Below are 18,391 nucleotides of genomic sequence, written 5' to 3'. Positions count from 1 at the left end.
AATGAGAATAGGATAGGGTGTATTACTTTTAATTTATTAAGATGAATATTTTTAAATATCACATATTAATTTTATATTATAAATGTAATGTAATACACATCTGTATCTTCTTATTTTTATTTAGGAATAATGATATTTTCTATTTTAATTTTTAATTTTTAATCGCTTTTTTATTTGGATATTGAATATTTTATTATATACAAAATTAAAATATATTATTTTAACATTTTATTTCTGTATATAAATATATTTGAAATTGACAACGACATAAATTATAATGTTTAAACATTTTACTCGTGCTTTTTTTATTTAATTCTTGTTAGTTTATCACTTTGCAAAGTTGATATGAAGTTATATTATGTCATGTGGACATAGAAATATTCTATTTATGACTAGTTCTAATTAGTTTAGCTCTTTTAAAGTTGATATGAACTTATATAATGACATGTGGGCATATAAATATTTTATTTATTACTCAGAGTGAGTAAAATATTTTTAGCACATTGGGTTGTAATATCAAAAACAGATGGAATGATCATAGTAAGGTTGATATGGAATGATAATAGTAAAGTTGATAATATTGATGTTTTAATAATATTTTACTTTTATTTTAAGAGTGATACATGTCAACTCCATATTGAACAAAAACAAAATCATACATCACCATCATATTGGGTTGTATAATGCACCTCTCTTGAACAAAAACAAAATCATACATCACCATCATATTGGGTTGTATAATGCACCTCTCTGAAAATAACCTTCATATAATACCATGACTTAATACCATGGGACAATATCATGAGTTACCAATACCATGGGTGAAAACAACTCACTTGAATTCTTCAGTAATATTCCAAAAACATGAAGAAGTCAAAATATTTTTTATTTTAATTTACTTGATTTGGTATTACATCTAACACTATAGTGAAATGTAGGCTTAAGAATTCCACCAATTGCACCATGACCAACACCTATGGAATCTTCCCTAATTGGGAAACCTAGCCTAAAACTACATAAACCACCATTACACATTTTGAAAACTTGTTCATTTCAATACTTAGCTTGGATGAAATGGGTAGTGATGCCACTCACCAAGTTAAGAAATTTAACATACAAGATTCATTCCACAAAATCAATAAATAAACTAGCAAACAAAATGTTAAATATTGAGACTACTTTAAACATTTTAACCATAAAACTTATTTTTTCCAATTGATTTATATGATATATACATATTGCTTTGAAGCAATATATAATATACATATAGTTGACCTTAAAATATTTTACATAACATGTGCATTAAAACATTTTATCTATGGAATACAATGGCCACTGTAAAATGACTTTCTATTAAAAATATATTTTTAAGTATACTCTCTCATTGGGGTGGATGAGCATGGTACAGGGGATTTCACTGAGGGTTCCCACCACCTCACCGAATCAATCCTATAACAATATAGATGGGTGGTGGCATGGCACACCTCCCACATGCACAAGCTTGTGCGATGCAAATTTTATTTAATGCTAAGTTACAACATGGCAAGTATCTGGTATGCAACAAAAGTTATGAGAGAGAGAGAGAGAGTGGTAGTGGTATTGAGTTTGTTTTGGTGGTTGGAACCTTGGTTTTGTAGGTTTTTTTACTGCTTTGGTGTTTTCATCCATTAACCCTAGTCAATGAACAATAAATTGGTAGGGTATTCCAGTAATGGTGGTTCTTATGCTTTGGGGAATTAGCATTGGGACATAGGGTTTATAAGTGTTCTAGATGCAAAGACATAGAGGAAGAGTTCATGTGGTTATTATTGGCATTTCGTTGGGATAGCGGAGAGACAAACCCTCAAACTACGAAAGCGATAATAGAGAATTTATAGAGCACTGACTTCCTTGTTGTTGAGGATGGTGGCAACCAAAGAGGTCAATATAGTTGGCCCTATAGGTTGGGTTCTCCTATGGGTGATGAAGCGATACCTGATTTAGCAGGGCCATGTAATTCTCCTGAGCACGAGCCTGTCAAGGTGGACATTGGGGATCATATTAGGAAACTCAAATTGCTTGTGATTCAAGTCCCCAAGGATAGACATGACCAAAAAAATGCAATTATCTCTTTTCCAAATGATCTGCAAAGAAATCAATGGTAGATGCAAAATAGACTGGTAAGCCTGTCAAGGAGAAAATGGTGTCAAAATGGTGTCTACAACAATTGGACCATATGGAGGGTCATATGGCCCATATGAAGAAACATGTTCATTGTGAGTGCCAAGGAGAAAATGGTGTCTTCAGCAACTGGACCATATGGAGGGTCATATGGACATATGGAGGGCCATATGGCTCATATGAAGAAACATGTTCATTGTGAGTTCAAACCAGGTTTTCTCATGGTTGGCTATAAAAAAAATTCTTGTGTCTATAACTTCAACACATACATAATGACTTTTGGATGTACTCTCATTATGCTAGCTCGTTGGTTCTTTGTCTCTTTTTGTTTTTGTATGGTTAAATTCTCTTGGCAATGTATCGTGCATATTAAAATATTTTATTTGATGACGCACATTGAAATTTTTTATTATTAAGAATTTTAAACATATTAATTTTATATTAGGAATTGGAGAATTGCACATCTCCCTCTTATTATTCTTATTAGTAAGTACTTGATATTTTTTATTTTATTTTTTAACTTTCAATTACTTTTTTCTTTGGACATTGAATATTTTATTATATACAACATTAAAATATTTATTTTTGATATTTTCTTTCTCTATAAATATATGTGAAATTGATATTGGTATAAATTATGTAAAATTGATATTGATATAAATTAAGTAATATAGATATTCAAATAATTTATATAAATATATAAAATTTAAATATTTTATTGAGACTTATTCTTATTTTTCTAATTATTTTAATTTTTTCTAAAAATTAATATAAAATAATATTACCTCATATAAAAATAAAAATATTTAATTTAAATATTATTTATTTAATTTAAATATTATTTTAAAACATTAAGCAGTAATATCAACCATACATAAACTAACGATAACTAATTTGAAGTTATTGAATATATTATACTTTATCCCTTCCCGATCCTTATTCCTTCTGGTACATTGATCGATATAAATTAGTTTTTCAGGTAACTTCATTGGCTATCGGTCTGTCGTATTTTCATCCTCTTGAGTGAAGGAAATACGGTTTTTTGTATTTCTTGATGTAAGGCGAGCACTTCGTCCGATCGCAAATAAAGCTAGCCAATAGCCAGTTAAGGTTTAAGCTACCCAGCCAGTTAAGTTTGGTTTGTTTGGTTGGTTTTTTTTTTTTTTAACTTCATTGGCTATCGGTCTGTCGTATTTTCATCCTCTTGAGTGAAGGAAATACGGTTTTTTGTATTTCTTGATGTAAGGCGAGCACTTCGTCCGATCGCAAATAAAGCTAGCCAATAGCCAGTTAAGGTTTAAGCTACCCAGCCAGTTAAGTTTGGTTTGTTTGGTTGGTTTTTTTTTTTTTTTTTTTATAACTTAGGTTATTTTATATATAAAGTTTGGAAATAGTGAGGTTATATTGGGGCTATGTTTAAGAAAAATATTTTATTACGGTAGTTTATTTTAAGAGACTCACATATCGAATACAAACAAAATTACATATCATCTTTAATAATATTAATAGGTATAGACTCACGAATACAAACAAAATTACATATCATCTTTAATATATTAATATGTAGAATATATCTTTCTGTGCAATAATTTTGAGAAATTTCTTATACATTTATAAGAATAAATCTATTTTATATTATAGGATGATATTTGTTATTTGATAATGTGTAAGATGACTTGATAATCTTATTAGATAAATTTTAAGAAGTTTATTAATAATAAGCATATTAAAAAGGTAAGGAAATTAATAATGAAAATTTTATAATTTTATCTATGGTATAAAGAAAATTATAAATACAAAATAAAATTTTTAAATTAAAAAATAATTATTTTTTTTAAAAATTAAAACTAAAATCATTCCGTAAATCAATTTTTCATGTTAAACTATTTAAGTAAATCACTTTCTTGCGTTAATGTTAAGAGTAATATAAATTTATTACTTTTGCATATTTTATATCTGGAGTGTTTTTGTGTGCTCCTTTAAAGAGTGTTTTCTCTTTTAAATAGTTTATATTCCACATAAATACCATGAGTCAATACCATAAATCAATAAATTATTATTATTATTATTATTATTATTATTATTATTATTATTATTTTTATCTTCTCACCACAAATATTCCCCTTTAAAAAAAACTATCAACATAATTAAAACTAAAATCATTCAATTAAATCACCTTCCAAAAAAATATCAACCTAATTAAAACTAAAATCATTCAGTTAAATCACCTTCCAATGCTAAACTATTTAAGTAATCACCTAATATGTTAAAAATAATACAACCTTATACTAAGTTATTCAATTGATTCTTAATAATACAAACTTATACTAAGTTATTCAATTGATTCGTAAGAGTGCAATAACTGAATGCTGCCCTCTATGACAACACTGGGTCAAAGCATTAAAATTGTATATGGTAGCCGTAATGATATTATGGGAAATTTTACTTTTGTTTAAAATTAAGTCATCTTATGGTTGTCCATGTTTGGGAAGCAGTCCAAGCTTATTCTAATGTATTTATATGATTTACAGGAGTGATAGACAATCTATTTATTAGGCTGTTAAATGATTTGCAGGAGTGATAGACGATATATTTATTAGGCTGTTAGTATATCCATTATCGAAAATGGAAAAATTTGTTTCTGAATAGTCCAGTACAAGTCCAATGCCAAATGAAAACTAAAATCATTTAGTTAAATCACTTTCTGGATGTCAATAGTAGGAAGCAATGCAAGTATTTTCTGAAACTAAATTTATTAAATTAAATCACTTTCCATATTGTTTCAAGCTTGTTAGATTTATATTTTAAATTGAAAATTTTAAGAATATCTCAAATTTGATACTAGGTCAAATAAATATTTTTTCCTAAACTTTAGAATTCAGTAATATTTTCAAAATTTACAATTAATATAAAGATTTTATCTCATTTCAACTTATTCTAATTTGTTATTTTCTGTACATCAATATTTCAGAAAATACCAATCTCACTACCAAAAAAAAGAGAAAGCAATTAGCCCTGCAGAACCATCAGTGGAAACAGGAATTGGGAGCTCTCCAGTGGACTTGGGTTGTTAGACTGGCGTTGGGAGAGCGGAAGGATGCCCAATCCTGCAGAATTAAAGTCAAATCAGCAAGCTTAGCCTTCATGCCTATACAGCAATTGGCATGCATTGTGACCACATCCCTCAGACTTGCTCTCTGCTGACAGAACCCACTAAAATACTTGGTATCAAGAAACAGCATCTTCAACCCTATTTCAGACATGCGCTTCTCTGATTTGATCTCGTTCAAAACGCCCTGATCGTGCATGTTGGGGTAGGAACTTCTGGAGTCATACCACCATTCATATAACCCAATACTTCTGTTATTGGAACGAACGAAGTTGAAACCTCCGTTGACTGCATTCGACATGCTGTGAGGATCGCCGACGTAATTATCGCAGGCAATCTGAAAATCGGCGTTTTCATCAAATAATTGGAACGGATTCCGGAACCACATTATATCCGCATCCTGTTCAAGAAATCACCCAGAACCAATTAATACTTAAACATAGCAGTGAGAGAATTAAATTTCAAGTTTTAATGGTAACATACTAAAATGGAAAAAAATAAATAAATAAAAATCATATAAAAAGATATATTTGCTACTTTACTAGGATTTCCGTACATTGAATTGGCATATGTTGTCGGCAAATAATACTTTCAACTTATATCCATTTGAGAATCTGATGGATAGGAGCGAGGGCCTCACGGTTTTATTTTTGGATATATTTTTAATATGTAATTAAGCTAAGGATGAATCAATAATAATTTTCTTTTTCAATTGAAAAAATAGTGTTTGGAATGGATAAATAGTGTTGCTTTCTAATTGGAACATAATATCGGTTGGAATTATATGCGTTGGAATTAAATTTCTCTACTAACCATTGGATCATATTTGGCAATGTAATTCACAGACAGAATGACACAGAATCAGAATCTACCCATGAACTAGAACAATAGAAAAATGCACCACACAAAGAGGATGGGATGGTGGCCACAAAGAGAGTTCATGTTCCAGAAAGTTAAAATTCAAACAATGAACACCCACCAAAGATAACCATGAGCCATTTGAGAATGGTTGGATTCGAGGTTGCAGAAAATCCAGAGGAAAAAGAAAAAGAAAAAAAGTTAAGTAATTAATATCAAGCAACTTCTAAAGTTTGTTTTTCATATTTTCAAATTTTTGTAGACATATAAACCCTGGCTTCTCATAGCATTGACAAAATGTAATTTATTTTTTTTTCAAGTAAAAATAAAATTACAGGTTTTTCACCTCAATCAGGGTGCAAACAGATGGTTGGGACAACAAATGGAGATTAACGTTGAGTACACATGACTACTATACCACCACCACCCACATGCTCGAGACGATGGGTGCGATGGCCCTTGGCATGATTGCATGGAGGGAGGTGGGAAAGCTGGCAGCGAGGGTGGTGGAGGAGAAGGTTTTAATGGGAGAAAGGGTAGGTAGGTGGATGATGTTGGTGAGTTTGTTCGTGGACGAAGGAACTGGTGCACTGGACGGGTTTGGCGACGCCATCCTTAACTTCAAGCTTGTCAACCCTGCAAATATCAATGGGTATGTTTTCCAATATCTCTCTTCCATTGCAATGTTGACTTGTTTGGGTTTTTGCTAGAGGGAGCAGGGGAAAATTAGAAAGGATAATTGGGAAGTTAAGAATCTTGGTGGAATTGGGGGTGGCACTTGGTTGTGTTGGCTTTGTCCTGCGTCTATATTTTGCTACTGCCAAGTATTGCTACAATTTCCCTCTGGTTTGAAACCTTAGTGTTAGGCGTGGGGATGTTAGGAACTATGGGCCGAGGGCTAAGTGGGGATGCTTGTAGGGGTTTTGCGAGTAGAGATCGTGAGCTTGGTGCAGAGGAGCGCAGGTGTGAGTTAAATGACTACCTAGGTGCGAACCACCGATGATGACACCAATGCAATTGCTGAGAAGTAGAGAAACCAATGTTAGGGAACTGTTAGGAATCATGAGTGGGAAGTCGGGCATGAAAATATTAGAGGCTATATGCTGGTGTCTTGGGCAGAAGGGAAGGGGTCTGCTAACCATGGTTGGCCGAATGCTAGCGAACGACAACGCTTACCAACTTGGAATTGGCAAGGGGAAGAGAACCGGTCTGCGGTCGTGAGGAGTTCAGTGTGGCGACGGGGTCTCATTGCTCGTAGAAGTAGGCCGATCCCTCCTAGGGAATGGCCTATGACCATGAAGGCCCTAACACCGATACCAAAGGGAAAGGGGAGGGGCAAGTTGGGGCAGTTATCAGTGGTAATCCAACTCAAAGATGAGAGCATTGTTATATCATGATGAATTGTTTTTGGTTAACAAATTGTTGCTCTGAACATGTTTGGGGCATCTCCGTCATGGATCAACCTATGAAAAATCGCAATAATGGAAGACGGACCCAGGTGCCTAAAAACGAAAAGTAACTGAGCATGTCTAAGCCTCGTAGAGGTAGAAAATCAGTGGAAAGGCTTATCAGTGAGGCTGTCAAGGCATATTGCAAGGGCACTAATGAAGGTATTCAAAATTTTTTAGAGGAATGGGAAGTAGAACTTAAGCAGGGCAGCGAGACTAAGGAAGACATGGATGATTGGAGAACCCTTGTCCTGGACCCTGGTACCACTAGAGGCAGGATAAGACAATTTAAGTAGATCTTATATCTTTATTGGCTATGAAAACCCTCTTGGACAAGGCCATGGAGCAAATCTCAGTGGGCATGGTTGTTTCTGTCCAAGGCATGTTGGGCTACAAATAGGGATTCTAGAAAGTTTAATATCAATTCCATAAGCAATATATCAAGTTTTGCATAATTGAAAAGCATATCCCATGCATCTTGGAATTCTTTGAGATGTCAGGATTGAATGTCAAAGACCCCGCTCCTGTGGAATTAACCTCGGAGGAACAAAATGACTAGATAATCTCCTTTGTTTAATTTTGGTTTGTATGCGGATAGCTTTTACTTTTTTTTATGCAAGAATATGTATAGATAGAAATCCAAAGAATGGTCATGAAACAAAGACTTATATAGCTTGAATAGAAAGACTAAAACTTTTTTTTTTTTGGATGGCATGCAATAAGGATAGGTAGTGAACCGACTTGGTTTCCCAATGGGCAAGTTGAGGCCACCTAATCAATCTACGTGGTGTAAATTTGCTTATAAGTAAATGGAAAAAAAAGGACTTGCCAAGCTTAACAAAGAAAAACTACAATTTTTTTTCTTTGTAAAAATAAATTATTGCTTTAATAATTTTGACAAATCTGTTACTTCTGATTTAAATCTGCAAATCTAAGACAAGTAATATACATAAAATTTCCTTATTTTATTAACAACCATAAAGTCAACTAATTAACTTCATTACACACCTTACTTGAACCAGGGTTAAATATATCTATATTAGAAGTTTACATATCTCCACATGCCATTTTATTAGAATTTAAACAAGTTTTTCTATTCTTATCGGTATTAATCTCTTAGGTCTATGGAATTGAAATACACTTACTGAGAAAACAAAGTTGTAACCCAACACCAACACATGTTTCAGAAATAGTATTCTAGCCCACATCAGATCCAAGTAGTCTTGGGTCATAAAAACCTTCTCGCCTGAAAAATCAGATCCTTCGTTTAGCAAAAGATAGCAGTGCGGATGAATCTGTTGGCAACGCTCGAATGCCTTTTGGTCTACAGCAACGAGGAGGAGATTTTTCATTAGCTGTTGTGTGCCCTCACCGATTTGAAAGCTCTGGAGATACAAGTCCAGTAAACTGTTGTGTTCGGCCCAAGCTGCGTTTATCGTTGTGATTATCACACTCTTGTTTGGCATTGAAACCTTTTCTAGAACTCTGCCTAAATCCAACTCTGAACTCTGCAAGTTGATACAGAAAAACAGTAATAGTCATGAAGATCTATTTATTGGAGAGGATTATTCTGCCCAAAATTAATGTAGGTATAAATGTTGACTTCAAAATTATCAAAGCAAAGAGTAATCATGTTAATTTCAAATTTCTCTGAAGTAAAAACAACCACAGGCCCTCCATGAACTTCCCCGAACTTCATCCCATGGTTAGCAGAAAAGGTTTTAAGCCAAATTTTCAAATTCTAAGATATTTTTAGAATCTACAATCCATATAAAGATAATACTAAACATACTAAACTGGCTTTTAAGATGATTTGAAATTCTAAGATATTTTTGAAATCTACCATATAATACTAAATTGGTTTTTTTAGCCCATCTTCAAATTCTAAGATATTTTTGGAATCTACAATCGATATAAAAGATAATACTAAATTGGTTTTTATGCAGATCTTCAAATTGTAAGATATTTTTGGAATCTGCAATCAATATAAAGATAATACTAAATTGATTTTTTTAACCGATCTTCAAATTCTAAGATATTTTTGAAATCTAAGATAATACTAGACTGTGGAAATAGCAGACATTTCCTTAAATGTGTGTTAAACAAAGTTTAAGCTTTCCAATCCTTAAACATTAACTTTTCAATCCGAATTTACACAGATTGCTGTGTGGGTTACAAAAAAATCGAATGCATGAAAAATTAATATATTCACAAAGCCCAACCTACATGGTTTGTCGACGAGTTGAAAACATTTCGGCCATTGCTCACTCCAAGTGGGTTATAGTAATATTGCAGTGCAAGCGCCATTGTGAATATCCAGACACATGCTATTATGGCGTATTTGCAGACTGTTGTGGGCTGAATGGTCTGCAATTTGTTTTCAAGCTGCTGGTTCATCATACTCGGATCAACAAGATGTATCTCTTGCAATCTAATGGCTGAAATCCCTCCATTATGATCGCCACCAAAACACCCAAATATCTCCACACAATTCAAGAGAAATTGAACGATTCTAGATGGTGGAAAGAGTCAAATACAGAGGCAGCCCAACCGCAGTTGTAGTCCCTGACCCGGTTGATTGAAGATTGAGGTTATTTCATGGCCAACCCAAAAAGTCAACCAGTGACTTTGTGCTTCTGGTCATCCGAATGTACAATCTGCTCAGGATGCCCCGCAGCACCTCGTCAGCTGTATCCAGTTTATCATAGCTATCAATCTTTGGGTCATTGCCTTGAACTTATTTACGTGGCATATTTTTGGAATTTGATTGAGAGCAACCAATATATATGGTGTTATTATTCATTGATTGGGGTTGTATATGTTTATCATTGGTTTTAAGTTAGTATATGTCTACGGTTAGATTTAAGCAAATACATTACAGCCACTGTTTATTAATAGATCAATGGTATAATATATATGGGTTGTTTTAATGAATAAAAAAAGTTAATTATGTTAATTATTTGTACTTTCAGGTTGAGGATGCTGCATTACATTAACTTATTTACATTGCAGATTTTGAGAAGTCTGTTAGTGATCAAAATCGAAATTTCCAAAATATTTAAAAATAAATAAATATAAATAATCATACAAAACATTTAAATAATATTACTTCATAAAAAAATTAAATCTCTACTCATATTATTTATGATGATTAATTTAATTTAATTTAATTATCTAATCTGAAAATATTTTAAAATTTATGAATAAATACAACTAACTCTTATATTTTCTATCTATCAAATTACAAAATATTTCAAAATCTACGATTAAAATTGCTAAATATTTCAAAATCTTCGAGTGAGAAATCTCTGAAAATCTAGCAGCTTCTTGAGAGAGGAAACTGTACGTGGTCAACGCGTCCTCTCTAGCCACTGTACATGTAATGAAATATCACGGTCGAGGTTGAAATGTTAATGCTTTTTATCCAATATTATAAAACCTTGCCCATCAAAATGATGTCATGTATTAGCTCATACCTTTGATAATAGCTTTAAAATGTCGTTTGTTTTTGTTTTTAATATAACTATTAAAGGTATTAGATATATGCTAGTGGAGTTTTAATTTTAAAATATGGAAAGCGGGTGGATTTCACCAATGATTTTAATTATAATTAAATTAAAAATAATTAATATAATTATAATTAATTTTTTAATAAAAATTCACCTAATCATTTAAAATATATTAATCACTTTTTATTATAGAGTCATTTTTAATTATATAATTGTTTGGTTAATTATAAATATTTTCTACTATTACTAATTCAAAAATATAATATATATATATATGGACTAATATATTAATAAAAAATATAATATATATATATGGACTAATATATTAATAAATTTGGTTTGCAATATTATTTATTATGTAATATGATTATTTAGAGTGTGTTTTTCCATATTATATTAATATTTTTTTTTATTTTTAGTTTTCATGTTTTTTTTATTATCATTGATGTCTTATCTATAATGTTTAACCTTGCAATGATTCATTAGGTTATTTTCTTCTTATTATAATTCTTTTATTGAGGTCTTTTGGTTATCTTTGTTGCATGTGTTATAGCCTATAAGCATTATTTCATCTATAATGTTTAACTTTGCAATGATTCATTAGGTTATTTTCTTCTCACTATAGATTTGTATCTTCTAGTTCTCTTTAACTGGGGTCTTTTGGTTGACTTTGTTGCATGTGTTCTAGCCTATAGGTGTTATTTCAATAGAATTGATTGCTTCATATACAATTAAATTAGTTGCTTCAATAGCTGGTCCATCAATTGTACAATTGTTATATCTCTGTGCTAGTGCTATTGTTCAAGCAGAACTTCACAAATAAATAATTTTGTAAGACAACAAATACTCGGTCAATACTCCAAACTCTTAACCAAAATTTGGGTCGAAAAGTAAATGCTACACGTCCCATTGTTTTCTCTGTCACTACAAATAGCGTTTCTCCCCTCACTATTCTAGCTATTTCAAATATTTGCAGTCTTGTTTCCCTAGAAATCACCACCTGTGACTATTTTGTGTCTCAAATGTGGTACAAAGATAAAACTGCCATCCATATTTTTCATTGTTCCGATTTCCACCCTCTTATTAATAGAAAACAAAGTTGTAGATAAATACAAGTAATCTCAACATTCAATTCACTGACAAATTTTCATACACTTTTGACATTACACAAATGCACATGCGTGAAACCATAAAGCCTTGCTCTTACGCACAACCACCTTCGACCTCAACAATGCCCTTCTATCACTTATCGACATTTGAAACTAATATTAATAAATGTGGGACCCAGATATCGTGGCATGAAGCATTTATTCCCCGCACACGCTACCTTTGAACAACACAGTCCATTGTGTGGAAAAAGGTTTCAAGCTTTCATTATATGCACTTCCACATCCCACAAACTCTATTAGTAATAAAAATAATATCAAAACACATTACAATTAAAAGACCCCTTCACACTTCCCTCATTTTGCATAGATTATGCACATGCATTTGTTTTTCGCATAAATTTCGCACACGCATAACCATCTCCTCACAAATACTTCCGCACTCAGTAACACCTTCAAACCCTCAATCATTGACATTCAAAACTAATATTATTTAATGATTATACATTGTTAAATACATCGCTAAATAAGAATTAAAAAAGAGATTTGTATATTTATTATCTTAGTAAACTTTGCACAAAACGTTTGCATAACATTTGCATGCACAATAGCCTCCATCCAACTTCATCCATACAATTACCTATGCATTCAATAATGCCCTTAATTGACATTCGAAACTCCACACACAATACCTCCAAACAACTAGCTTCGAAACTGATATTAATTAATGATTATACGTTGTGAAATATGTTCCTAGATAAGAATTAGAAAGGAGATTTGTATATTTATTATTTTAGTAAACTTTGCACAAAACTTTCACATAAAATTTGTACACACACAACAATCTCCACACAACTTCATCTGCAAAACTACTTCCACACTCAATAATGCCCTTAACTAACATTTGAAACTTTGCACATGATACCTCCAAATAGCTAGCTTCGCACAACCACCTTCATATAGCTACTTCCGTAATTCTAGAAAATGTTACCAAATAATAATTAGAAAAGACAAAGCCTTCTGCACATTTGTTTACCGCACAACACCTTTTATTCATAGGTATTGAAATTATGGTTTTTTGGCACTACCATCTATGCAAAAGAACTCAATTCTCCTGCACATACTCTATCCTCCACACAGTAAACATTCAACACAATGACCCCAATACTCACTGTGCAAAGGACCTTAGCTCTTTGGCACATACTTTGTACTCCACACAAGCAAACATAATAATATTAATTCGACATTTGTTCATCCCAACCCCCGGCCCTGAGGCCTATGCAAACAACCTGCAACCGCATGAATTCTTGCATCATTTAAGAGAGCATTAACATAATAGTACCTTGCAACCACATGAATAGTTAGCTTCGCACAACCACCTTCGTAAAACTACTTCCGTAGTTGTAAAAAATGTTCCTAAATAGTAATTTAAAAAGAAAAAACATTCTGCACATTTGTTACATAGTTTATTTAGCACCTCTGTCTATGCAAAATACCCCGGTTCTCACATAGATACTCTTTCGCACAATGAAACCATACCAATTACCCCATATTTTATCAGTATCACAACACCCACAATGTAAAGGACCCCAACTCACCCGCGCATAATAATATTAATTCGACATTTGTTCATTCCCCCTCCTCGCAAGCCTATGCAAACAAGCTGCATGAATTTTTTCATCATTGAATAAATCATTAACATAATAGTTCCTTGCAACCGCATCAACAACTAGTTTTGCGCAACCACCTTTGTACAACTGCTTCTCTAGTTTCAAAAAATATTGCTAAATAATAAAAAATACAAAGCCTTTCGCACACTTGCTACACAGTTTATTTAGCACCCTTGTTTATGAAAAAATCCTCGATTCTCCCATAGATACTCTTTCGCATAATGAAATCGTACTAATTATTGCATCGTTCATCAATATCAAAGCACTCACTATGCAAAGGACCCCAACTCTCCCGCAAATAATAATATTAATTCAACATTTATTTAGCACTTCCCCCTCTCCCCAAGCCTATGCAAATAATTGGCAACCACATCAATTCTCACATCATTGAATAGAGCAATAAAAAACAACTGCATCAATTATCACATTATTGAGCATAGTGCTAGTTACATAACAATGATAATGTGAGAACACTCACCAACACAATAACCATTCAAAAAAAATCTTTTATTTTAGTTTTAAAATGAATTTTTAAGCATTGCAAAAAAATGAAAATAAAACACTCTCCACCGAGGGAATTATGTCCCATCAAAGATTCCTCAAACAATCAAAAATTAGAAATAACATTTACTGAAAATTCAAAAATTATTTTTGAATTGATGCAAAATATAAATATTAAGCATTTTCCCAAAACTTTGGTTGAAATTGCAAAACACAACCAAATAATGTATTGTCAATGCAAATTGACCGCGAAGCTAATGCTATAGTTTGTGACAAGGCAAGTACTAATAACATGCACGAGATTCATGCTATGATTTAAAAAGGTGAAGTCACAACTTTATCATAATAATTAAGAAATTTTCATTTATTATTCACTAATTATAATAGTTGTTTTTGACATATCCAAATAATGTTAAAGATTAAACAACAATTGAGCTTATATATAGATTTTTATTGGGTATGATTTAAAATTGCTTTTGTTTGGATAAGAGTTAGTTATTTTTGGACTTAAGGAAACACATTAACAATCTAAGATCTAGAGACTAGTATGAGTGAAAGTTTGTCTCTTTACAAACCACTAGCAATCCAAGATCTAGAATATCTGGTATGAGTGAAAGTTTGTCTCTTTACAAACCACTACCATACAAGATCTACAAAACATATGATATGAGTAAAAATTTGTCTCTTTACAAACCATTTACAAACCATCAAAGCCTGTCTCGCAATCTTCTTTCGCTGAAAGTATTGGAATGTAGATGCAAGCAATTAGCAAGGATTCAAAAGAGATATTACTTAGTATTGTACACACAGCAGCATGAAGCTCCACCATGGAGTTTTCCTTTACCGTTTTCCACTCCCAATTAACATTTTCTCCATGCGACAGGCCCTGCTTGCACCCATGGCACCCATTAATCAGCCAGTTGACACATGGGAGTAAGCATAGGGAGGAATAAGCAAGTTGTTTTATTGTTCCAGACACCCAAATATCTCCACACAATTCAAGAGAAATTGAACGATTCTAGATGGTGGAGAGAGTCAAATACAGAGGAAACCCGACCGCCGTTGTAGTCCCTGACCCAATTGATTGAAGATTGAGGTTATTTCATGGCCAACCCACAAAGTCAACCAGTGACTTTGTGCGTCTGGTCATCCGAATGTACAATCTGCTTAGTATGCCCCGCAACACCTCGTCAGCTGTATCCAGTTCATCATAGTTATCAATCGTTGGGTCATTGCCTTGAACTTATTTATGTGACAATTTTTTGGAATTTGATTGAGAGCAACCTCTATATGTGTGTGGGGGTGGAGGGCGTGTTATTGATTTATTAATGGGCGGGTTGTATATGTTCATCATTGGTTAAACTAGTATATTATTTAAAAGTGGGTATATATGAGACTGTATATACCTATCTTTAGATTTAAGCAAATACATTACAGCCACTGCTCATTAATGGATCAATGATATAATATATATTGGTTGTCTTAATGAATAAAAGAAGAGTCAATTATGTCAATTATTTATACTTTTTTGAGGAATAATACATTACAGCCACTGCTCATTAATGGATCAATGATATAATATATATTGGTTGTCCTAATGAATAAAAGAAGAGTCAATTATGTCAATTATTTATATTTTTTTTTAGGAATCTGCATTGCCTTAGCTTATTTACATTGAAGATTTTGAGAAATTTGTTCATCATCAAAGTTGAAATTTCTAAAATATTAAAAAATAAATAAAAGTTAAATAACAATACAAAATATTTAAATAATATCGCGTCTCAAAAAATTTAGATGTAAAAAAATTAAATCTCTACTCATATTATTTATGCTGAGTAATTAAATTTAATTGAATTATCTAATCTAAAAATATTTTAAAATTTATGAATAAATACAACTAACTCTTATATTTTCTATCTATCAAATTACAAAATATTTCAAAATATACGATTAAAATTGCTAAATATTTCAAAATCTTCGGGTGAGAAATCTTTGAAAATCTAGCAGCTTCTTGAGAGAGGAAACTGTACTTGGTCAACGCATCCTATCTAGGCACTGTACTTCTAATGAAATATCACGGTCGAAGTTGAAATGTTAATGTTTTTTATCCAATATTATAAAACCTTGCCATTCAAAATGATGTCATGTATTAGCTTATACATTTGGTAATAGCTTTAAAATGTCGTTTGTTTTTGTTTTTAATATAACTATTATAGGTATTAGATATATGCTAGTGGAGTTTTAATTTTAAAATATGGAAAGTGGATGGATTTTACCAATGATTTTAATTATAATTAAATTAAAAATAATTAATATAATTATAATTAATTTTTTAATAAAAATTCACGTAATCAATTAAAATATATTAATCACTTTTTATTATATAGTCATTTTTAATTATATAATTGTATGGTTAATTATAAATATTTTCTACTATTACTAATTCAAAATATAATATATACGGACTAATATATTAATAAATTTGGTTTGCAATATTATTTATTATGCAATATGATTATTTAGCGTATGTTTTTCCTTGTTATATTAATTCTTTTTTTCATGCTTTCTTAAGTTTCATTGATGTCTTATTTATAATGTTTAACCTTGCAATGATTCATTAGGTTATTTTCTTCTTATTATAGATTTGTATCTTTTAGTTTTCTTTTATTGAGGTCTTTTGGTTATCTTTGTTGCATGTGTTATAGCCTATAAGTGTTATTTCATCTATAATGTTTAACCTTGCAATGATTCATTAGGTTATTTTCTTCTCACTATAGATTTGTATCTTCTAGTTCTCTTTAACGAGGGTCTTTTGGTTATCTTTGTTGCATGTGTTATAGCCTATAAGTGTTATTTCAATAGAATTGATTGCTTCATATACAATTACATTAGTTGCTTCAATAGCTGGTCCATCAATTGTATAATTGTTATATCTCTATGCTAGTGCTATTGTTCAAGCACAACTTCACAAATAAAAAAATTTGTAAGACAACAAATACTCTGTCAATACTCCAAACTCTCAAACGCAATTTCGGTCGAAAAATAAATGCTACACGTCCCATTGTTTTCTCTATCACTGCAAATAGCATTTCTCCCCTCACTATTCTAGCTATTTCAAATATTTGCAGTCTTGTTTCCCTAGAAATCACCACCTGTGACTATTTTGCGTCTGAAGCGCAGTACAAAGATAAAACTGGCATCCATATTTTTCATTGTCTCGATTTCCACCCTCTTATTAATAGTAAACAAAGCTACAAATAAATACAAGTCATCTCAACATTCAATTCACTGACAAATTTTCATACACTTCCGACATTACACAAATGCACATGTGTGAAACCACAAAGCAATGCTCTTACGCACAACCACCTTCGACCTCAAAAACGCCCTTCTATCGCTTATCGACATTTGAAACTAATATTAATAAATGTGGGACCCAGATATCGTGGCATGAAGCATGTATTCTCCGCACACGCTACCTTTGAACAACACAGTCCATTGTGTGGAAAAAGGTTTCAAGCTTTCATTATATGCACTTCCACATCCCACAAACTCTATTAGTAATACAGATAATATCAAAACACATTACAATTAAAAGACCCCTTTGCACTTCCCTCATTTTTCACAGATTATGCACATGCACTTGTTCTTCGCATAAATTTCACACACGCACAACCATCTCCTCACAAATACTTCCGCACTCAGTAACACCTTCAATCATTGACATTCAAAACTAATACTATTTAATGATTATACATTGTTAAATACATCCCTACATAAGAATTAGAAAAGAGATTTGTATATTTATTATCTTAGTAAACTTTGCACAAAACGTTTGCATAACATTTGCATGCACAACAGCCTCCATCCAACTTCATCCATACAATTACCTCTGCATTCAATAATGCCCTTAATTGACATTCGAAACTCCACACACAATACCTCCAAACAACTAGCTTTGAAACTGATATTAATTAATGATTATACCTTGTGAAATATGTCCCTAAATAATAATTAAAAAGGAGATTTG

The 18,391-nt window shown here is 31.8% G+C and overlaps 1 protein-coding gene across 1 annotated transcript; it reads right to left on the bottom strand.

The window, feature by feature from the left end:
* Window positions 1-5,110: 5,110 nt before the first annotated feature.
* On the bottom strand, window positions 5,111-10,204 carry LOC149213814 (uncharacterized protein At4g15970-like). Its single transcript, XM_089390807.1, has 3 exons — window positions 9,802-10,204; window positions 8,721-9,083; window positions 5,111-5,669 (listed from the first exon to the last, which is right to left on the bottom strand). The coding sequence occupies exons 1-3, from the start codon at window positions 9,973-9,975 to the stop codon at window positions 5,187-5,189; spliced, it is 1,020 nt and encodes a 339-aa protein (XP_089246933.1). The 5' UTR covers window positions 9,976-10,204; the 3' UTR covers window positions 5,111-5,186.
* Window positions 10,205-18,391: the final 8,187 nt, after the last annotated feature.

Source organism: Pinus tabuliformis, chromosome 1_1, assembly GCF_031772625.1.
Source record: "Pinus tabuliformis cultivar Carrire ecotype Pingquan chromosome 1_1, CPIR1, whole genome shotgun sequence".
NCBI lineage: Eukaryota > Viridiplantae > Streptophyta > Pinopsida > Pinales > Pinaceae > Pinus > Pinus tabuliformis.
This window is presented reverse-complemented; position numbering and strand designations above follow the sequence as displayed.

Excerpts from the sequence above, each read along its gene's own strand:
- LOC149213814 (XM_089390807.1), bottom strand. The coding sequence starts at position 9,975 with ATGATGAACCAGCAGCTTGAAAACAAATTGCAGACCATTCAGCCCACA. Across the intron at positions 9,084-9,801 it reads TCAACTCGTCGACAAACCAT|AGTTCAGAGTTGGATTTAGG; the intron begins GTAGGTTGGGCT and ends ATCAACTTGCAG. Across the intron at positions 5,670-8,720 it reads GTTACAACTTTGTTTTCTCA|GATGCGGATATAATGTGGTT; the intron begins GTAAGTGTATTT and ends TTTCTTGAACAG.